General features: G+C 34.0%; 1 protein-coding gene across 1 annotated transcript; it reads left to right on the top strand.

Moving 5' to 3' along the window:
• Window positions 1–4,679: 4,679 nt before the first annotated feature.
• On the top strand, window positions 4,680–24,229 carry si:dkey-220k22.3 (uncharacterized protein LOC796870 homolog). Its single transcript, XM_007228590.3, has 6 exons — window positions 4,680–4,837; window positions 8,724–8,762; window positions 9,839–9,860; window positions 14,462–14,530; window positions 20,601–20,651; window positions 21,980–24,229. The coding sequence occupies exons 1-6, from the start codon at window positions 4,742–4,744 to the stop codon at window positions 22,390–22,392; spliced, it is 690 nt and encodes a 229-aa protein (XP_007228652.3). The 5' UTR covers window positions 4,680–4,741; the 3' UTR covers window positions 22,393–24,229.
• The last annotated feature ends 398 nt before the right edge of the window (window positions 24,230–24,627 follow it).

Raw genomic sequence — 24,627 nt, 5'->3', positions numbered from 1 at the left:
TTAACCTTTACAAACTATTAGCTTTTTGTTGAGTTTTCTATTTTGTATTTGTATTTGATTGTTTTATTACTTTAATATTAACTATAAATGAGTACAAATAGTTTATTAGTAGAATATCATTAGCAGAAATGTTATTTTTCATGCCACCTTACAGAACCTTTGTTAGGTATTGGAGTAAATGGCTCTATTGTTTGATTGTTTATTTGTATGTTTATTTATTTCTCTAGCTAACACTGGAGATCACTGCTATATCCTTACACAGCTGGTGCAATAATATTTTTAGTAAAAGTGTTTAATTCATTTATTGTTCTTGCATCAACAACTTCAAGCTGTGTGACAGCAAGGTCTCATTATGACTAACACTCCTCACCTTTACCGAGCCTTTGTTCTTTTGTTCTTCACTCTTGAAAGCTTTTATTTGTAATCAATAAAAATAATTAATTAGCAGCACATCTGGAGCTAAGTTTCATTTTTCAGATTTTCTTACAGAAATAGATTTGTTTTTTGTTATGTTTGTTATTTTGATTAATTTAATTATTTAGCCAGTCGGCATCTGAGGTGACTGTTTGTACTTTTTATATAAGAGCACGTTTCCACAAAAAAAAAAGATCAAAATCATTTCAGTGGAAAAAAGATTGCTCTTTTCCTCCCCTCAAAAAGCTGAACATATGCAAGGCAAGGTAATACACTTTGTTCTTTTGTTTTAATTATTTGAAAGTGTTTTTTTGGGGGGGTGTCTAACAGTAACAGTAGTTTTCGTTTTTTTCATTGTTTGTTTGTAAATTTAAGTTAATTAATTTTTTTTTATTTATGACCACAGATGTGCAAAGGCACACCCATTGTGGCTTTACATTGATAGATAGATAGATAAATAAAATATTTATTCACTGACTTTAATTAATTGCTTAGATTTCTCCTTCTCTCCACTTCAGCAGTCTAGCCCCCTTTTACAGTGAGGGTATTAGATATCGTCACACAAATATAACAGTAACAAAGTTCACAGTAGTTTAAACATCCTGTTTTATAATATTGATAATGAAAGATACACGGAAATCTCCACAGCTCAATTAATGTTTGTGTTTGCCATATCTGATCCTTTTGTGCAGAGAAAATCAATTAAAAAATGATAGTAGCTTTAGCTTTAGTGTCGCGCTTTTTTACATCTGACACTGTCATAAGGCAGCCACACATGAATCAAGTTATCAGTTTTGCCAAATCCTCAGCAAGGAAAGTAGCTATTTGCTGTCCTAAAAAGTTGCTAAAAGTCGCTTTGCCATAATGGATCGCGCCAGACGACGCGGGGGGGGGGGGGGGGCGTGAACTGTATGAGGTATGCTTGGGCACAGTTCTGTACTGCTTGAGTGGGTCTCAAGCGTAACCCCCCCCCCCCCCCGCAGCAAGCTGAGAATGCAGATAAGGGAGGTGAAGGGGTGGTGGTGGGCGCGAGGTTGAACGTCACAAAGGTGAGGGGAAACAGGGAGGTATGTATATATGGCCAAGGGGAGGAGCTTGTAATTGAGGCGCGCTCCATATGCCAAAACTCTGTTAATACTTAACAACACTAAATGACGCCATTGCCTAATTTGCATTATAAGTGTTTTTTGAAGCTGTATAGGAATAACATTGCGGGAAAGAAAAAAGTGAGTAAAAAAACCCTAAACATATTAGAACTACAAATGAAATCAGAAAAAAATAACTTCTGTAGTCTTTGAAAGAGACAGTCAACCCTTAATTTTTTTTTGTTTTACATGTTATTAAATGTTAGCATGAGAGTAGCAGCAGGAACTGCTTTTCTATGTTTAAACCTCATCCTTTATCCGGGCTTGACACCGGTAAAGTGACCTCAAAAGAGACACTTTGGCAGTTAGTTTTTTTTTTTCTAAGTTTTCTTTTTCACTAGAGTGTCTAAAAGGTTGCTAAATATAGTGATAAAGTCGCTAAGTTGGCAACACTGCAAGTAATGGTCAAGAGATTATTGACAATAAGTAAACATAAAAACCCCAGTGAACAAGCGGTGACAGTGACAGTGAAAAAACTCCCTTAAAACTGAAGGAAAAAACCTTGGAAGGAATCATTGTTCGGAGGGGTGGCCCCATTCTTCTTTGGTCAAAATTATTTCTGGATTACTAATTAAAAGACACCATACCATCACACAAATCTGTTGATATGCTCAGTTATATATAGTTACAATAGTGACGCTAAGAATAATGTAATTTAATGGAAGACCACATACCAACCACGTAAAAACTAAGTTTCCATTTACCACATATTGAAGCTACTGCGTGGGCCATAACCGCTTTTGCAATTAATGATTAATGCTTCTTGTTTCTGGCCAGTACATGTTTGCTGGAAAATTTTGAAAAAGTGGCACGCAATAAACACGCGAGGTGATGTAATGAACACAGCCAGTCTACAAAAACTCTGTTAAATTTTCAGCTATTAATTCTAGTGTATAAACTATTGGGAATTCTTTAGCAAGGCCTATAAAACTGAGGTTAATGGTAGTAACCTACACAGTAAAAGCAGTGAAATATCACAGTGTAAAAGTGTTTAAACTCTGGGAGATTTACGAACAACCCTCAGTGATAAACAATCCACAGAGTTGGTGTTTTAAAAAACAGGCTCCGCTTCTTTATTCTGCTTCACTCACAGAATGCTCTGCAGTCACCATTATTCTTTCCTTTTGGTTATTATGTGTGTGTGTGTGTGTGTGTGTGTGTGTGTGTGTGTGTGTGTGTGTGTGTGTGTGTCCCCTATATGCTTTTGTAGGTAAATGGGATTTAGTTGTGGTGGTTTCCCTCTTAGTGTTAGGTTGAATGGTGGATAAGGCTCTCCCTTGTGTTAAAGAAGAACCACTGTTTTTTGTAGTTTTGATGGTCTCTTTTGTTCTAAATAAAGATTAGATAGGATAAAAAAGTAATTTATTCTATGGTATAGCTCACATTTAATAATGTTCTAAAAATCAAATTTTATATAGTTTTGGGTGAAGTTCAGAAGATATACAAAAACAAATTTAAACCAACTTAAAAAATAAATAGAATTTTTAAAAGTTGTTTTACCCTGTGGGGTAAAATGTGTTAAAACTGATAAGATTTACATATATTTTATATATGACCCATATGGTGTTAAATTAACTCTAGTGAGTGGGACTATATATAGTTATATAGGGCCGTGTTACATTCAACTCTTAAAGAGTTAATTTAACACTGTCAATTTTGCTGTGTACTGTGACCTGAAATGTGGGATTACAAACTGGGTCTATTAGGTTAAACACTGAAGACAAACAAATCTAAAGATAGGAAAATTACAAATTAAAACTGTAGATTTCATTCAATTGATATTTTTGCGAATCTAAAAATGATGCTTAGCGTACCACAGTTTGTAAACCACTGATATAAGTAATGATAATGGTTAAGTTAAATGTTTTAATCATCATAAAAGTAGCATATAGATTATATTCAAACTTTAACATTGTCAGTAGTTTATGGTCCATGACAGGTTTGATATGAATAGCAGTGTAGCGAAGAAAAAAAATCTTGAGCTGAAATGGCATGCATTGATGTTTTGCAAACTATACAGAGGAGTCACGCAGCGAAAATCCGGTGAAAAAATGAGTAAATTAGGTTTATATACTATAATAAGTAAAAAAGTGAAATAAAAATGAAAGACAAAAAATTAACAGGGTAGTTGCATGTGTTTTTGGTACATGGAAAAAGAAAAATATTGAGCTGGAACGGCTTTGATATTTTGCAAGAAATAGGGACGAATCAAGCTGTGAAAATCCGGTGAAAAGAATGAGTAAATTGGATTAATATAAGTTAAAAATGAAAAGTAAAATAAAAAATAGACAAAAATCAGGCAGGGTAGTTGCATGCGTTTTTTCTGGTACATGGAAACACACATGGATTTGAGGCAACCCTGTCCTGTATAATAAAAATATAATACAATAAAATAAAAAATACGGATAATTCATGCATTCGATTATTAATTAATTCAGTCATTCATTCATTTATTTATTCATTCATTCATTCATTCACATATTATTCGCGGCGTGACTAGTCGGTATAGTCTGCCAAATTTTAAGGCTGTTCCATATCAAGATTTTTTTTAATTTATTTATTCACATTTCTCTAAAGCTGCTTTGTGATAACATCACGTGCATAACTTGATATTGTGCATCACTTTGAATATTTTTTGCTGGTTGCCAAAATTCAAATACATTTTATTTGATTTCATTTGATTCATTCATTCAATCTTTCATTCATACATACAGTACTTTATTTATAATTTTAGCCTACCCATCATCTGAGGTGGTTATCTGAGGAATTATCTCAGAATCATTCCTTTCTGATGGAGATCTGATGATAACCTGTACCAAGTATGAAACTCACCTTTACTCATTCCGTGGTGCTGAACTGAGTGTGGATGTTCTTTTTGTAGGTTTCTAAAGCCCACACCTCACATCTAAAGTTCCAGCCTGAGATCAGTTGTGCCAATATCAGTTTTGAGGAGAGTCTAAGATTTTTTTCTTTCTTTCTTTCTTTCTGTTTTTATTTTTTTTTCTTTCTGAATGTGTCATAGGCTTCCACCCCCGCACATCTTAAAACTCGACCGCAGAAGGTGGGGAGGACCGTGATGCGTGGGAGTCCCGCATTACTGTCTGAGGACTATTTCACCGCCTATCCGAGACGCTCGCACTCGTAGTTGGAGCACCTCGCCCTGCCACGAGCGTCCTACGAGCATGTCGCACGCAGCGCGGAGCTACGCCAGCTGGATATCTGCCCTGGTCTTCGTGGCCATTACCTCCTCGTGCGTGACTTGGCTAAGCGTTCAGAGGGTAAGAGCTGATTTACTTAATAGACAAACACACACATATATTTATATACACACACATCACACACACTGAACCCAGCTGGATTAAATTAGTGTCTGTTGTTGTTTCAGCGTTAAAACCACTTTAAAACAACATTTAATGTTAAATGGTTGTGCAAAGGTTGACATTTTAACGTTGAATCAACATAATAAAGTCCTTAAGCTTCTGTTTTTTTTAGCAGAATTACCATTTTACATTTTATCAGCATGCAGTTTTAAAAACCGGTTGGAGGGATTGATGATGAAGTGGTTTTACTTCCCTTTTCAGTAATTCATTAATTGTTTTTAATTTGGTACAACTCTTCCCCATACATGGAGGAACATGTTCTATTTATTTTACTGTTGTGTTTTTGAGATCCAGGTTGTGAGATCAGATAATGAATCAGATTGGTAGTGGTGGGTAACTTTCTTTATACTCAGATTTACTACAGTGATCTAAGTTTATTTTTAACACTCTTAACCACAGGGTTTTCTAGTTTTGGTGATCCATGAGAATATCTATGAGTCTTTCTTATATATTTTGTGTGCATTTTTTTGTACCAAGAGCAGTTAATTTATTTTTTGATAACTGTTTTCCAACCTCTCTTTAGAATCTCTTAAAGCAACCAATGAGTTGCTTTAGTTTCTAAAGCAATAATAAAGTAAATGGGGTGCAGTTAAGTCTTAACATTTGCACTGATGTACTCTATTCATACGATAAGTATCCCAATGGCATATAACATGAACCTCGAGTGTGTTACGGTGATTATACCACAGTTCTATTATTACTGTTAGATTTATTGTTATTTTTTTTAAGATAAACAGGACAGCGGCCCCCACTGCTCCAAGGACATCACATAATTTTAGCCTTCAGTTATGATAATCAATAATGTATGCGTCAGAGTATTATTTAGGGTTTTAGTGAGCTATGGTTTATTAAAGGTTGAACGTACAGCGTTGAAACAGCGTTGCCATATCAATGCTGATTCACTTTTCTAAATCAACACCAAATCCAACGTTGATTCAATCATAACATCAACTGTGATTCAACGTTAAAATGCCAGCTGGGAAGTTTTCATTTTTACTGATAACATTATATTCTGGGTAAGTCTTAGTCTTTTTACTGGAGATATTTTATTGGCTGGCCTGTTTGGATATTATTTATTCTGCGACTTTCCGCGAGCATTTTGTTGGAAGATCAAAGGCGTATAATAGTTCCTATAGTGACGACAGGACGTCTGGTTTTGAAGTTTGCGCCTGCCGCCGCGTGCAGGGTGTGGTTGGATGTCATAGATGCTTTGCTTGTATACACTGTACATATACAAAAAAGCATTTACAATAATAATAATAATAATTGTAAAGGCTTTTTCTCAATTAACTTGACAAAAGAGCAGTAATTCAAGTTGTTAAGCTTGTTTTTGATATAAGCTCTTCTCATCAGAGGGTCCTCACTTTTGGGCAATATCCTTAACTAATTATTTTAGACAGTTCTCCGTTAGGCTTTAAGTCTTTATATATATATATATATATATATATATATATATATATATATATATATATATATATATATATATATATATATATATATATATATATATATATATATTTTTTTTTTTTTTTTTGTGTGTGTGTGCAGTTCTGTTTAACAAAAACAGTTCTCTTATTTTTTTCTGATCACTGTTTCCAACCTCTCTTTAGAATCCTTTACAAACCAATGTTCTTTTTTGATTTCTAAAGCAATAATAAACAAAAGGGGAAGTTGTTAAGTCTTAATATTTGCACTGGTGTACTCCATTCATAAGAATAGAGGTATACATATGTATCCCAATGGTATGATATAACTTCTCTTATAACATGAACCTCGAGTGTGTTACTGTGATTATTCCACAGTTCCATTATTACTGTTAGATTTATTGTTGTTTTTTTAAGATAAAGAGGACAGCAGCACCCACTGCTCCAAGAACATCATTAGATTTACCCTTCAGTCATGATATTCATGAAATAATGTATGTGTCGGAGTAATATTTAAAGTTTGTAGAGCGTAGATCATCACTCAACCAATTACAATGCAGGATCAGAACTATGCTTCTATGTTTTGTAATTGCATGAACTCACTGTCTGCCCATTCTTGGAAATAAGCCATTAAACAGTTGGAGCACAAATATAAATATGTGATTGTTTTTGTGGCATAATAACAACAATATATTCAATGAATCTACTTTAGATACCATGTATAGACCAAAAGGACTGTATGCACTGTTTGAATATGTAACAGCTTAAAACATAATCCTACATCAGCTTCTTTCATCGTAAATTACATATAACTTGATTGTGTATGTAATTATGAGGGTGCTTTATGTTTAATGCTTTATGTTTAATGCTTTGTAAAATGTTGGTTAAGCTGCGTATGTCCACTGTAGACATTTTTGAGATAATTTAAGCAACTTTCAAACAGTCTCTCAAATAACCTAAAATACAGGGGTGGGCTGGTGATCATATAGACTTGGACAGTTTTCAGTGGTAGCCATGAGTGGGGACTGCTGAAAGAGCTAAAATATTAAAAATCTTTTTATTTATAATTTATATCCCATTTTCTCCCAAATTACCCAACCTATTCATTACGACTCCCCCTACCACTAGTGATGCCCCAACAGAAGGAGGGTGAAGACTAGCACATGCCTCCTCTGACACACGTGAAGTCAGCCACCGCCTCTTTTAGAGCTGCTGCTGATGCAGCATTACCGAGTAGCATCACAGTGCGAGTAGCTGATGCAGCATCACCGTGATGCTACTCGGAGGAAAGCGCAGCGACTCTGTTCTGATACATCAGCTCACAGGCGCCTTGTACTGAGCGACATCACCTTTTGGAAGGATGTGAATAGAGAGCACCATCTACCCACCCAGAGAGAGCAAGACATATTGTGCCCTCTCAGGGTTCCAGCAGCTGATGGCAAGCTGCATGACCGGGATTCGAACCGGCATATTGATTAATGAATTGGTCAGCACAGTTGTGTATATCCATTAACCAATTATGGGCTTATGGCCTCCCCAGCATATTGTAATTGTAAGCACAACAATCACTAAATATTAAAAGAAGATGCAGAATGCATGTAATTGCTGTTGGAGTTGCTGTTGGAACTGTTTGACTGTTGGAGTGAGGAACAGCATGGCAGAAAAAAAAAATCATGAAAAATAAAGAAAAGGTAGTGTTCAAAGAGCCTTTGCCTGTATTAAACTATAGATCAAACATATTATGCACTATTTAGGTAGGGATTTAGTCATATTATGTCCAAAACAGTGCACTAGAGACATAGGGGGAGGATTTAATTTGGGATGTGGCCATTAGTCACAAGTAAAAAAGAACAAACCATACTGTGGCCACTATTTGAGAATTCTATTCAGAAGATTAGGCTTGAATAAATGCTTCTTGTTTAGGAATATGTGTCAACAGTAACTTACATCATGCTTAGCATGAATAGTCTAAGACCATTATCATCACTACTTTCATTATTCTGTTATTCTTACCATCCTTACTGCAATTATATCAGCAGAAAGCCAGACTTATGTGATAGTCATAATGTTGTAATGTTGACCAGAGGAGAATGAGTCTCTTACTTATCAAAACAAACTTGAGAGTTCAGTAGAACTGAACCCAATTGAAGAATTTAAGAATGTCCATTAAAAATAAATATTATATAATTTTAAATTGTGATATTGTGCATCTTAGAACTGTAGTGATTCCATAAAACAGAAAATATACATTGCTTGGAATATGTTTTCTTGTTATTCTAAAGAACTTCAGTGGTAACGTAAATGGAAACTATCAATGGAAAAAATATCTTTTGATCTATTTTTTTTATCTTCCTTTGCAGAATAAGGTGGCCCACTCTGAACACTGCTCTGAGTTTAAGGTATATGTATGATCAGTTACTTTATTGTTACTGTGTTATAATTGGTCTCAAATAGAAGTATCGTGACATATCAAACCTTGCATATGAGATAGGAAGCCTTTTTACCCTCAAACTTAAAAAAAGATCTTTTATTCCACTTGATACTACACAGAAATCATATTTACCCAGTTTAATCACTTTATATTTTCACTTTTTATTTCCTGTCATGCATGCATTAAAATTACATTTAATGAGAACATGTCTGATCTATAGTTAACAACATATGCAACTGTTTATGACGTTTTGTTTCAAAGATACAATTTCTAAATTTCAATTTGAATTACTGTAATATTCTACCATGGACAGATTCATTTTAATGTATTTATATTTTTAAATACAATGACGATTTATATATAAACATTATACAAAAAAGCAATCAAATGTTGGTTATCAATATAAAATTTACAAATAGAAACGATCAAAAAACAATAAACATCAAAATAAACTTTAGACAAGGAAAAATCTATAATACTCAAGATGAATTTACAAAGCATAAAGATATCAATTACAACATACAAGTTATGAATCTGTTGTTAACATAAAACCAGAGAGAGAAGAGAAAGAGAGAGAGTGTGAGAGAATGAGAGAGAGAGAGATAAAAGAGAGAGATGGAGAGAGAGAGAGAGAGACAGAGAGATAAGAGAGAGAGATAAGAGAGATCAGAGAGAGAGAGAGAGTGTGAGACAGAGATATAAGAGAGAGAGAGTGTGTGTGAGAGAGACAGACAGACAGAGAGATAAGACAGAGAGATAAGAGAGAGAGAGAGACAGAGAGATGAGAGAGAGACAGCGAGAGTGAGACAGAGATAAGAGAGAGAGAGAGAGAGAGAGAAACAGAGAGATAAGAGAGGGAGAGAGACAAGAGAGAGATGGAGAGAGAGAGACAGATGGAGAGAGAGAGAGAAGAGAGAAAGAGATGAAAGAGAGAGTGTGTGTGAGAGAGAAAAAGTGAGCTGGAGCTTTGTGAGGAGGCTGACTGAAGTATAATATATATATAATATATATTCACTATTTCATTGTGTTTCTTTTTCCCTTTAGCCCAGAAGAGGCATTATCAATGGTAAGTTTCCACTTAACCCTTTAAACTGCTCTGTTTATACCTGGACACTTCATGTGTTCTGAGAATTAGGATTACATCTGGATAAGAACTAAATCCCAAAACGCATTTAAAACAGATTCAGATTTAATTAAGTAGTGTAAAATCTTCCACAAGCTTCTCCAAACCAAAATTCCTCTCACAAAAAACAATATTTCAGATATATCTTCCAATATTCTAACAAATATTCTGTGCTACACAACAATCAGATTTCAGTCTGACTACCAAGTGTAAATACATGCAGCTAAAATCTTATTCTGATAGAGTTCAGATACTAGTCACATGAAGTGAACCGGTGTAAACTGGGTCTTATGACATCAGTCTTTGCCACAAATGTTTGGTGTGTTTCTAGCCTTGCCAACTAATCCTCTGTTTGAAGAATGAATCCTGAAAGTGAAACTGAATGTGCTCAGGGGCTATGTTCAGATCTGATTTTTGGAATGTCTAGATTGCATCCAGATTGATTTTTGATCATTTGGACCAGCGGGAACCACATAAATCAGATTTTTGCAATTTGGATCTAAACCACATTCAAATTTGTACAGATCGTATCTGTCCATATCAAATCCATAGTGACAGAAATTCAGTCCAAAAAGAGCACCAAACCAAATTTAAGTTATCGACACCAACCTCAATATCACAGCAACCCATGCAGATACGTTTGTGATGTCCAGACATGCAAATCCAATCTGATTGCTTGCAAATAACGGTGTGAACGCTCATCTCAACAAATCTGATTTACCTGCAGTCTGAACATAGCTAGTCAAAAAGGTGGAATCAGGTTTGTTTCTGTCTGATTGGAATAAAAATGATCAACCCTGTAAAAAAAGTAAATCTCATAGATATTTGGTAGATAAATCTCATAGATATAGGTTTCTTACTCAAATAGATACATAATGTATATGTTTGTTTCGAAGCAGCTCTAAGTAAGGCCGTTTCGAGGCATATTTTGGAGGCCCAAGCAAAAATTACACCATTTGTACAATACATTTAGGTAATTTATCTAATATATGATTGCTGAAGTTTCATATTTTGCCGGCTGCAGGAATGATGAACCTGTCTGGCTGACTACTCTTCGCAACTAGTGGGAGGGGCCCCCTTGAGGGGGATTCTGATAACAGTGTTGTTGTACTTTCATGCATTGACCCTCACATGATTTAAAGGGGCGCCCACACCATTTATCGTTGCATTTAATTCATAACCAGACGTTGTCCCAGGCCAGGCCAGCTGATAATTGATTTGAGTCATTGTTCTTAAAGCTTCAGGAGCTTCGCTGTAGTGCAATGTTCTCGCCCAGGTGGCAAAATGAACCACAGTCTTCCAAAAGGGTGGCAGTGATGTTACTCACATAGTTACTTAATGATTCACAGTATTTACTGAATGTTATATAATAGTTACAGTACAAAAGCACAGCGGTGATTAATTGTAATAGCAGTCATTTATCATTTATAGTAGTTCTAAATAATTTATAGTAGGAGTATGTTACTAGAATAATTAATGGAATTAGTTACAAAAATAACTCATACAATACACAAAATAATACACATTTACTGAATGACTATGAATAATGCAGTTATTAAATAATTCATAGTAAATAATGAAAATAAATTAATTCATAAGCCATTGTAGTAGAAGGCATAGTATGTATACTGTATGTTCCTAAGAACTCATTATTTACTGAATTACTCACAATAGTTACTCATTAACGCAAAGTAATCACTGAAGAATTCACAGTAGGTGCTATTCATAGTAATTATTTAATAACTCACAGCTAAATAAAAATGGATGAATGTTATACACTGAATAAGTTATAGCAGATACTATATCATTTGTTGTTTACTTAATACTACATATAAATTACTGCATGAGTTTATAGCAGTTACTGAATAATTCATTGTAATGATTGCATAACTCTGCATTATGTACTGAACAATTGATGGCTTTACTCATTATAGTAGTTACTAAATAACTAATTAATGAAATAACTCATAGTGGTTACAGAATAGCTTATAGTAGTTCATTTCTGAGCCACTAACCTTTTTTCGTAGTAAATTATTCATAATATACACTAAGTAATTTATAGTATTTTTATAGTACAGATTTGACCGCCTAACTAGAACAGTCAAAAGTTCCACTTAAGTTTTTTTTTTATTTAAATAAAGATTAAAATATTTAAAAGTAAAAGTATAGCATTGTGTAGTTACTAGTTTAGGAGTAGAAATGTGTCAAAAGAAGTAAAAGCTCTGTTGAACTGCTGTGTAGCACAGTCATTTCTCGTCTTTTCAGTATAAAAATAACATCTATTTGCAGTTCATCAGGTGATATTTCTTTCTTTTTGCTCCAGATTGAGAGATGTAAGATACAGGAAATGAGAAGGGAGAGATATGACTCACTGTCAATAGATAAAAAATAAAATGTACACATATATAATATAAAAATATATTCTTAATAATATTATTTAAAAATACTTCAAAAAGTACAACTCCTTTAAAACTTGCATTAGGAACATGTAACTAGTATATATTGTTAGTATTATAGTATTATAAGTGCATCTGAATTGGTCATTTGCAGTAGATGCAGAGTAATTTGGAACAGACAGTGAATAACTCATAGTAGTTGCAAAATATTTCAAAGTAGTTATCAAATATTTCATATTAGCACATAATAAATCAGAGTAATTCCCAAATATGGTTTTGTGGTAGTTTTGTGGTTATTACATAATTCACACATACTGCATACAACAGATTAGGGTAGATAATGAAGAACTTGTTTTTGCTACTAAATGATCCTGAATAGTTCCTGAACAATTCAAAGTGATTACTGAATACTGTATTGTAGTTCCTGTGTAATACATAATTAATAAACAATTATTAGCTACTAAAGAAGCCAAATATGTTTCTGAATAATTTAGAGTAATTTTAAGTTAGATTGTACGTAGTCACTATAAATTTGAAGTAGATAATGCGCATTGCAGTTTCTGAATAATTTTGATTAGTTACTGAATAATTCAGAAAAGTTACTGAATGTTGTTTTGTAGTTATTGAATCATTTGGAGAAGTTAACTTATTTGGAAATACTTAAAAAGTACCATCAAAACATATTTGAAATATTTGAATTATGCATATAAATCAGAGTAGATACTGAATGTTGAATTGAGTTTACTGATGAATTTAAAGTACATGCTGCATATTGTATTGTAGTTTATTTATTAATTATTTAGAATTATTTAGAGAAGTTACTGAATAATTTAGAGAAGTTGCTGTATAATTTAGAGAACATACTGAATGATTTAAAATAGATACTGAATACTGTTTTGCAGTTTACTGAATGAATCATAGTAGATAATAAAGAATTCATGTTAGGAACGAAATGATTCAGAGTATTTGTAACTGATTGTGCCATCTCTATCAATAATCAGACGTGCGTTGGACTAAAACATCTGCAGAGTTCACTGTGCCTTTTAATTTTACCTTTTTACAGTTATCATCCATAAATCAGTCCCTACACATGAATAGTTTTGGTGGAATTTTTAGAGGTACTGTATATTGCATTTTTAAATATAGAGCAAAAATGAATAAAACTGTCTCTTTTATGTAAGAACTAACAAAATTGAAATTGTAATCGAGAATTTTTCATATATATACGAACATAATTTCATTGCATTTCCTTTAACCCTTGTGTGGTGTTCGGGTCTGTGGTGTTCAGGTCTGTTCATTTTTCATCAAATGACACTAAAAAAATATTTTTTCTAACTCAAACTCATTGGCATTGGCTCATTTTTTGTGAAAAACATGTATCAAAACACATTTTCGATAAACACACACTGTACACCACCCCATGTAACAAAAGAAAGGTAAAGGGCAAATATTAACCATGTGAGCTGTTTCTATTGCTTGCAATTTAGGTGAAGCAAGCATGTATAAAGCATTTAATGTAAAATTGCTTAATTTTGCTGAATTAAATACAAGTAACAAAGTAAACGAGTAACAAAAATATGAACACCACACAAGGGTTAATAAGGACATTAAAGGGTTAAGTGTAAGCAGACTATAGCAGACTCATGGTGGCCGCTGTAGACGCTGCGTACGGCAGTTCTGTTATATAACAGGATGTTGTTGTTTGATAAAGAGGAAGTTGTTGATCTGGGGGTCGTGTGTGAGTGGTCTTTTTTTTATGTGTTATCAAGCAACACTTTTTTTCCTTTACATGCAGTGAAGCACAACTGCAGAATTTTCCACCAGCAGTGCAGCTCACATGTCGAGCTCATGATCCGTAGTCGGGGCGTGTGTGTCTGAAGGCTGGAGTTTGTGTGTTTTGTGTTTGTGTGTGTGTGTATGTGTTGTTAATATAACTGTGTGTGTGTGTGATGATTCGAGTGTGTGTGCATTCTGCTGTATGTTTATTTATCATGCGAGCTTGTGGTGAGCAGTAGCGCTGTTTCCCGTAACTCTCTCCTTTGCTGTTTCTAGCACGTTGCTTGGCATGATGCATGGGTTTCCTCTGCAGTATGTGACAATTAATCTCTCAATATGTCACAGCAATTTTTCCCTCTTTTTGGTCCCCAGGTACTTTTCTGGACAAGTTGTTGAGAGACTATCAGAACGTATCCAGAAAAGCACACGGCCTGTTTAAAGGTAAGAGGTTTTACTGAGCTTGAAACTGTTGAATTTACAGAGTGATGAGTAGAACAAGCTGTTTTAAGCAGAGGTGACAAGTATTGAAGTATGGATACTTTATTACCTTACTTAAGAAGAAATGTTGGTTATCTACTACATTGTGCTGGAGTAATTATATTTCAAATGACTATTTCTTCTTACCTTTTCACACAACTATCTTAACTTTCTACTCCTTGCATTTTAAAAATAGCCTCGTTACTCCTACTTAATTTAATTTCAGCTTGTTTTCATTCTAGCTTCTCATCATTCAATAAAAAACCCTATCCAGATAAATCTCTCCATCCAGATAGAGTGAATCTGATTGTGATTGGATGTAGAGAAGTATACATACTTCTACCATATACATTCAATTCAATTTATTCAATTCAATTTTATTTATATAGCGCTTTTTACAACAAAGGTTGTCACAAAGCCGCTTTACAGGAAAAACAGGTCCACGCCTCTTAGGCGTACATATTCTGTAACTTTCTGATACCCTATTGGTTTATCTATTGATCATCACACCTGCACATGTCACGCCCCGCCCACACTCCAGCAAGAACATAGCAGATGTATGAAGATAGTCTAGTATGAAGATGATCCGTGCAAAGACTCAAGAGAACTCCAGAGAAACTCCAGCCCAAGCTTTAACTTTAATATATTTACATTCTACTAAAATACATTCATTTACAAAGAGCGTACATGCAGCTGAAACACTAGAGAGCCTAGTACATTTTAAAGTTTCAATATTAAGATTAAAATATAACATTATAGTTATTATGGTTTTTAGAAAAATGTGTCTAGGAGAGAGGGGGGAAGTGCACTATAGGCTTGAGTTGATACTTTAACTTCTACAGAAGTATTTTAAAACCCCAGTATCTATACTTCTACCTGAGTAATGACAATAATGAACGCAGAAAAAAACTAAAGAATGAGCGTGAAGTCTGTAACAGACCCCATTTGAGTTACTAGCTCTTATTAACGAAGGTCTTAAATTGGCGCCGAGTGGTCCAGCGGTCTAAAGCCACTATGAGCAGGAGGTAGATGGCGCTCTCTCCCCACATCACTCCTAGGGTGATGTCTGCAGCACAGGGGCGTCTGTGAGCTGATGTATCAGAACAGAGTGCGCTGTGTGATGCTGCATCAGCAGCTCGAAAAGAAGCGCTGGCTGACCTCACATGTATCGGAGGAGGCATGTGCTAGTCTTCACCCTCCTGGTGTGTTGGAGCATCACTAGTGATAGGGGAGTCCTAATGAATGGGTTGGGTAATTGGTCGTGTAAATTGGTGAGAAAATAAGAAAAAATTGAATTTATTCCATCCTGATTGTGCCATCTCTATTTCTACTCTAATTTATCTAGAGTTCACTGCATCTTTCAATAGTATACAGTATTGTGCTAATGTTTTAGGCACCTGTGGGAATTTCAGTAAAGAAAAAGCTTCTTATCTGTGCAGTAAGTGTTTATTAGCTCAGTAAAATACAAGCATTACAATAAGCAGAGCTTTAACAGCCCTGTTTTCCTTAAAACGTCTGCTAATCTCTCCTCCTCATCTGAGTTTAATAGAGTTATTTCTAGCTCTTATCATATCAACACCTAGTTTGGTAAATTTTTGATAAATGTGGTAGAATTCCTTGTTATGTTTTACTGTATGAAGGTTTATTTGCATCTGTTCAAATCATATGTGGTGCTTTTTTCAGGCAAAAACACTTATATTGCTGAGATAAATGGATAATTTGTCACAATAGTGTAATTTGCTGAGGTGCGTAATTAGTATAATAGTATAGTAGTTTTTGGTGAATGTTTTGAAGGAAAGCATACTGTTATCAGATACAGCAGTGCTGCTGGAGTTTTTAAACACATCAGTGTCACTGCTGGACAGGGAATAGTCTATTTAGAGTGTCCTGTGCACAGTGTCCTCTGGACAGTGTCCTGTGGTGTGTCCTCCCACAATTTACCATCGCTGTGTAATCACTTGTGAGTGTTCAGTTATTAATCACTGAATCCTAATAGTGTTTGAGTGGTGCTCTTTTGTAAAGCGTGGTCAAGCACAAAATTCAAGTGATCACTTGTTCTGTATTCACTGTTGGTCATAAAATCAGATGTGATGAATTGTGCCATTGTTTTTCAGAGTCCTCTCGCAGTCCTCTTCACATTTTTGCTCTGTGTGTCAGTCCAGCTGAATTGGCTGTTAGTTGCGAGTTGAGTTGGAATGGCTGAGAGCCCGATGACTTGTTTAGGAAACAGAGCACTTGCTGCCATACAGCAGTTTTCTTAATATTAAAAAATAATACAAACAGACAATAATATGAAATTCAGATTTTGATGCAATATGATAGTATTGTGCATTATGTTAGCAAGTTATTTCTTTCATTTTTAGTCCAATATCCAACATTATAGTAACTTTTAACTTCTAATCATCAATTATTCTACCAAAAAAAATATATATATATATTTATATAATAAATTAATTCAATATACATATTAATTCTTGAATATGTTCTTACACTTTCTTTAGACTTAGAGTTCAGACACTAATAATGTAATATGATTTTTAATTATTTATCTGCAAACAACATACATTACATTTTAGACACTGAATCTATGAATTCATAGAATATATGCTGATATATGCAAGTTATTTCTTTCATTTTTAGTCCAATATCCGACAGAATTTCACACAGAAGCTGTGAAATATAGTGTCCTGATGTAGGACACAAAAAACACATCTAGCATGCTACTACTCACAATGCAACACTATAATATGCTGAGTTAAAGCTCTGTCAGCTGATGTTAGCACAGCTTCAGACAGTATTTTGTTACTTGAACTGTGCAGTATGTCACGGTAATCTGTGTGGGTTTTAGCCTCTGAAACTGCCTACCACCGCTCCCCCAGTCCCATTTCCCCACCCCTAGTTGCCAGGTATAGACACAGGCTATGGTGACAAAGCAGTAAAGGTAAATCAACACCAGGAGAGATGAATCCCCAACACTTTGTGAATAACCTCTGAAATACTACACCTCCAAAGACCAGCCCCCGAACTCCACAATCTCCGTAAACCCTCTGTCATCTTTTACATAAGTTAAAAAGGAGCTGCTTTTATAAATATATGTTGAATGTGATCACAGATAGAATTGGACGTGACTGATTATATCTTTGACTGAAGATCTCTTCAGACTGAAGTCCTTTATGACTTTACTATGGTAAAAACGCATCATTACAGAGATAGAAGGTTTTGTTCTGACAGTGACAGTATGTATCATCTGGCATTTTCTTAAACCAAAAAAACCCATTCCATCACAAGTGTTTGTGTGGTTTTGTGGTTATTGTTGCTGCTGATCAGGAGCATGATGTGTGATGGTAAAAAAAAAAAATGGGCCCGAATTTACAGAGCATTTTAAGAAACTTAATTTTTTAAATAACATAATTTTGAATATTCATGCTCCTATAATTTTTAACTTTTAACTTATAATCATTAATTATTCTACCAAAAAAAAAATATATATATATATATAAAATAAATTAATTCTATAAATATATATATATATATATATAAATTCTTGAATACTTGCTTTAGACTTAGAGTTCAGACACTAATCATTTAATATGATTTTCAATTATTTATCTGCAAACTAAATACATTAAATACATTAAATTTAGACACTGAATCATTTATAAAATTTATATGCTGATTTGTTTATAGTAAATACGGATTAATTTATTTTGGATGCAGAATAATTAATAGTAGATACTTATTTTTTATAGTAGATTATCAATAATCTATAGTAAAAAAATGGAACAAATATAGTAGTTAATGAATAATTCATAGAGAATACTTAGATAATAATTCCAATTAGATCCAATAGTGATTAATTTATAGTAGATACCAAATCATTTATAGTAAATAGTGAATGGTTTGAGGCAGATGATGAATCAATGAATCATTTATAGTAAAACTGAATCACTTATTGTAGCTAATGAATCATTCATAGTGAAAACTGAATGGTTCTAAGTAGAACTGAAACATTTGTAGTAGATAGTAAATAATGCATAGGAAAATACTGACGTATTTATAGTAAATACTGAATACTCTTTGGCAGGTATTAAATAATTTACTGTAGATACTGAATAATGGGTTTAAAACTAAAACTCAATATTAATTCTATTAATTCTGTTATGAATGATTTACTATAATCACTACTAATTATGTTCAGATTTAACAGTACATTAATTGATTAACATTGTATCTCGTTATCTGTAAAAAGGAATAGAATCCTGCATTAAAGGCTCATTACAAATAAATATAGAGGAAAACATTAAAAAATTCTTAAGAAATTCTTAAGATAAAAACTCAATCTTTATTGTTAAGTTTTATCTTAGGTAAGCGTTTGTGAATCTGGCCTCAGATGTACCGACACAAGCAGAAAGCTTTTTAACCAATCAGACTGTGAGAATGGAGCCACCTGTTTAAACAGCTGTAAGAACAGCAGTATGCAAAGTGAGTGCATGGGGCCCGTCTCATTCAGCACATTCAGATCAGCGATGGGCTTCTGACTAAGATTCAGCTTCAACATCACAAATGCAACCACAGTGAACTCATTCTATGATGGCGGTTCACAACTTTCTTACTCAACCCAGGCTCACATTCTCGGGCTGAGATTAGTCTCTGAGCATTTGCATATGAAATCCTGACATTTACATCAAATGGACAGTCATATGAAATGTGTCAATGAGGTGCCAAGCAGCTTAATTCTGCAGCGGGAGTACAAAAATTTAGTCTAAATTATGTAAACACAGCTCTGGAAAAAATTAAGAGACCACTTCAGTTTCTGAATCAGTTTCTCTGATTTTGCTATTTATAGGTATATATTTGAGTAAAATTAACATTGATGTTTTATTCTGTAAACTATGGACAACATTCCTCCCAAATTCCAAATAAATATATTGTCATTTAGAGAATTTATTTGCAGAAAATGTGAATTCCAGACCTCACATAATGCAAAGAAAACAAATTCATATTAATAAAGTTTTAAGAGTCCAGAAATCAATATTTGGTGGAATAACTGTTTTTTAATCAAAGTTTTCATGCTTCTTGGCATGTTCTCCTCCACCAGTCTTACACACTGCTTTTGGATAACTGTATGCCACTACTGGTGAACATTTATTTTGATAAAATCAAAGAAGCTCATCATTTTTATGTGGTCTCTTGTTTGTTTGTTTTTTCCAGAGCTATATATACAGAGTAAAAAATATAAAAAATTACTTCCTACAATAACTACAATCTACAGTTTAGTCAATTGAGCCCTTAAAATGAATAACCATGTATCAGTCATTTCTCTCTGATGGGAAAAATCATTTTCTTTCTTTTTAAATCACTTTTTTATGTTTAAAAAACTAAAATCTGCTTTATTTAGACTTTTATTTATTTGATTATTAAAACAGACATCTAAAATAACATGAAATTGTGAAGAAAATTGATTTCTCCCAAAAAGAAAAAGGATTTGAATGTGCTTATCCGTTGGAAGAGCACAAGTAAAGTAAAGGTTGTTCTAAAGTAAAATAATACAGTAGATATACTTTGAAGTATATGTATGAAATATCATGGTTAAGTGTTTTATTTCCTAAATTTTCTAGAAATTTGCTAATTAAACAGGTAAACATACAGTATCTTTACTTATACAGTGCATTCTTTTATTATTATAATTTACAGTACAATGAAGTTAAAACTGCTACCAGCAATATAAAAAAATATATTTATGTAATACGCTATTAATATTACTATATTAAAATATTGGTGATTGCTCCAGTTCTCTGTTATGGTTAATGGTTATTTAGTTTATGCTGTATAATAAATAATAATTTAGTATCTGATCTGCAGCAATTGCACCAGGGTAATACAAAAATACACCAGGGTAGGTTCACAATTACCAAAAAAAACGATCCTAATTTATGATATGAAAACCCCAAATTGCAGATTACATCTAACCAATAAGTTCTGCTGTGTGAGACTGTCAGGTTAAAGTGGTCTTTTATCCTTTTTTTTTATCTAGTTTACAAGCCCAAGAATAGCAGCCTGGCCGGAACGGAGGAGATCAACATCGGTAAGTTAATTCTGGACCTGAACAAAACACACAATACTGTCAACAAGTGTAGCAAATCATTTTTTTTAAATATCCATAAGAAAACACACAAAATAACCCCATATTAACACAACATCGTCATATTTCTCACCTCTACATCAAACTTAACATTAAAATCAATACCGATATACAGACTGAACACAATGACTACTCTGACTACTAAACTAAATCCAAGATTAATTTCTGTAGTGTTGTCTCGTGAAAAGATATACTATACAAAATATTTGCAGAATTTTGAGAAGTTTTTGACACACATTTGAGAATTTTGACATACAGCTCTGACGAAAATAAGAGATCACTTAAAAATGATGAGTTTCTTTAATTTGAACAAATTGAAAACCTCTGGAATATAATCAAAGGAAGATGGATGATCACAAGCCATCAAATCAAGCTGAACTGCTTGATTTATTGCACCAGGAGTAAAGGCATTAAGTTATCCAAAAGCAGTGTGTAAGACTGGTGGAGGAGAACATGACAAGATGTATAAAAACTGTGATTAAAAACCAGGGTTATTCTACCAAATATTGATTTCTAAACTCTTAAAACTTTATGAATATGAACTTAATTTCTTTGCATAATATTTGGTCTAAAAGATCTGCATCTTTTTTTTGTTATTATCAGCCATTTCTCATTTTCTGCAAATAATTTGGAATTTGAATGAAATGTTGTCTGTAGTTTATAGAATAAAACAGCAATGTTGATTTTACTCAAACATAAACCTATAAATAACAAAATCAGAGAAACTGATTCAGAAACTGAAGTGATCTCTTAATTGTTTCCAGAGCTGTATGTATATATATTTGAATATTTAATGCTATTTTATTATTTTAGCATATCACAGGGTTTGTACAGTCATGAAAAACCTGGAAAAGTAATGTAATTTAAAAATAGCAATTTCCAGGCCTGGATAAGCTTTGGAAAAATAAAAATACCCAGAAAATCAATTTTGAGCTACAAATACATCAGCTTAGAGTTAATTCAATAATTTAATTTGACACAATTTATTATTATAGATTGTGTGTCAACATTTTATCTGAATCATTTTAGACCTGCTGTATTATATCAATTTTAAGTATAACTTTAGTTGATTTTTGGTTTTATTGTCCATGTCTGCACTGATGTTTTAAAAATCGTGTGGTTATTAAAATTTGTCTTGAAGGCATGGAAAAGTCATGAAAAAATCATGGAAAGTTATTGGTTAAAACGTGTATGAACCCTGATATCAGTGAATGTTATCCTAGCTACAGTATTTTCCAACCATGAACAGAGGCCTTTATGTTTTTATCTAGGTGAGAACGCAGAAGACCACGAGAAAGACCGCCTGGTTTGGGCCGAGGAGTTCCACGCCAGCAACATAGTCCTGAACTCAAGCAATAAGTGGATCAGTGTGAAGGAGAGGGGCGTTTACCTGATCTACCTACAGGTGACATTCGACCTCAATTTAATCAACGACTCTGTAGATCTCGAGCTCATCGTGGATTTTGCATGGAATGACAATGGCAGCCAAGAGTTTGCTGCCGTCTATGATACTCGGAAACACACCAAAAAGAACGAAGAAGCTCATCTCAGCACCTTCCTGCTGCTGCACATGAATGCACAGGACAGGCTGGCGGTACGGGCGAACCCCAACGACAAGATCCAATACACTGACACTCGACCGATTACCAGCTACATCACCATCGTTAAGTACGCTGACTGGTAGATTCTGAGGCTGAGAAGAAACCAAACTTCAAATCTTCAGCTTCTCCAACTGAGCACCTCGACTGAGTTATTGAATTTTATTTATATCAGCTCCTGTTTTTTTTGTTGTTTTTTTTGTTGGTTCTGCTTGTTGCTGATGTCGCGAAACTCTTCTACAGAGGCTCTTCTAAGACTGTGGCCAAAATAGAGAACGTCTGCATTAGCAGCTGTCACAAAACGAGGCCTCCAGATGTTTAACCACGAGCAAAACTGTGATGAAACTCACTCTGACATGTTCGGGATGTTTGCGTAGGGCGCTGCAATACTTTCTCAGTGTGTGTGTGTGTGTGTGTTTTTTCATCTTTTTTTTCATGTTCCCCTCCGTATCATGACGCTCCTGACTCACGATTTTCTGAGAAGCCTGACACATTTTCCTCCCATGAGAGACAAAAGTGATTTTCACTTTGTTTCAGGTTCGTTATGAGTCAGTTGAAAGAAAGAGCATCGAGGCTGCTTCCTCATTTATCAGCATGCAGCTTGAAGAAATGAGCACACATACAAACACACACACAAACACACACACACACAGCCACAAAGTTAACGTCACTTCCATAAGCTTGCTTCAATCTGAAAGGCCGACACAGTTCAGTCTGCGAAGGTGAACAGAGTGACCTGTCTTTGGGAGGCGGGAAATATTATATAAATATAATATAAATATAAAATATGAGTATAAATATAAATATAAGTGTTTGCCAGTCTTACCTAAACTGAATGTAATACACTCCTTAAATAGAGAGGAGTTTGAAATGTGAAGAACCTTTAAACTGTACTGAATCACAGTATTTAAAGCATCAAGATTTTTTCACAATACACAATACTCATAATTCTAATTCTGCTGTTTTTTCACTGAATTGTGCAGTTGGTCAGTTGGTATGTTTAAGCACTGACTATATTCACAAACCAAAACTCTGAAAATTCTTATTGTCAATCATTATAACAAAAGTTATTGTCCATCTCTACAAATCAATAAGTCAAGTTATGACTCTTTAAATCATTTATAATTTCTATATACCATTATCGGAAGATCGCCGGTTCGAAACCTGCTCCTTGCCATCAGCAGCCGGAGTCCGAGAGAGCATGATTGGCCATGCTCTCTCTGGGTGAGTTTAGATGGCGATCTCTCCCCACATCACTCCTAGTCTGACGTTGGTCAGCACAGGCATCTGTTAGCTGATGTATCAGAGCTGAGGACCTAGCACTTTCTTCTGAGTGCACTGAATAGCTGGTATTACTGCACTATACTGCTCTATTCTTCACGCTCCTAGTATTGGGGCAATCACTTGTGATAAGGGCCTTGCAAAGTAGAAAGAAAATGGGATTAAATTACAAACACATTGCCTCATTCGCAATTTTTACAGATAATTTCTTCATAAAACCCACATACACATTTTTTACAAAAACAATTCTGGCATACACAAACACACACACACACACACACACACACACACAAAGTTAACGTCACTTCCATAAGCTTGCCTAAATCTTAAAGGCCAACGGAGCTCAGTTACAATGATGTAAAGACTGTCCTATATTTGAGAGGCTGGTACCTTTTTTTGCTTGTTTGTTTATTTTTCTTGATTTGCGTATTTATTTATTTGTTTAGTAACACTGTGCAATAAGAGTACATCAAACAACAGTACTTATGACAGCAATTAATATTGATCAATTGTTAAATAATGTCTCAACTGATTATTAACTGACACTAGTAAAGATAATATTAAATATAACTAATACAGCTCTGGAAAAAATGTTGCTATTTGACTAAAATGAATATTGTTGTTTGTTTATTCTATAAACTACAGACAACATTTCTCCTAAATAAAAAAAAAAATATATATATATATATATATATATATATATATATATATATATATTGTCATTTAAAACATTTACTTGCAGAAAATGAGAAATGGCTGAAATAGCAAAAAAGATGCAGAGCTTTCAGACCTAAAATAATGCAAAGAAAACAAGTTCATATTCATAAAGTTTTAAGAGTTCAGAAATCAATATTTGGTGGAATTACCCTGTTTTTTAATCACAGTTTTCATGCATCTTGGCATCATGTTCTCCTCCACCAGTCTTACACACTGCTTTTGGATAACTTTATGCTGCTTTACTCCTGGTGCAAAAATTCAAGCAGTTCAGTTTGGTTTGATGGTTTGTGATCATCCATCTTCCTCTTGATTATATTCCAGAG

The sequence above is a fragment of the Astyanax mexicanus genome, chromosome 1 (assembly GCF_023375975.1).
Source record: "Astyanax mexicanus isolate ESR-SI-001 chromosome 1, AstMex3_surface, whole genome shotgun sequence".
Taxonomy (NCBI): Eukaryota; Metazoa; Chordata; class Actinopteri; order Characiformes; family Acestrorhamphidae; genus Astyanax; species Astyanax mexicanus.
Note: the sequence above shows the minus strand (reverse complement) of the source record. Positions and strands in the feature narration are given on the sequence as shown.

Coding starts and splice junctions, on each gene's coding strand:
- si:dkey-220k22.3 (XM_007228590.3), top strand. CDS start 4,742: ATGTCGCACGCAGCGCGGAGCTACGCCAGCTGGATATCTGCCCTGGTC. Junction 4,838..8,723: donor CTTGGCTAAGCGTTCAGAGG/GTAAGAGCTGAT, acceptor CTTCCTTTGCAG/AATAAGGTGGCCCACTCTGA. Junction 20,652..21,979: donor AACGGAGGAGATCAACATCG/GTAAGTTAATTC, acceptor GTTTTTATCTAG/GTGAGAACGCAGAAGACCAC.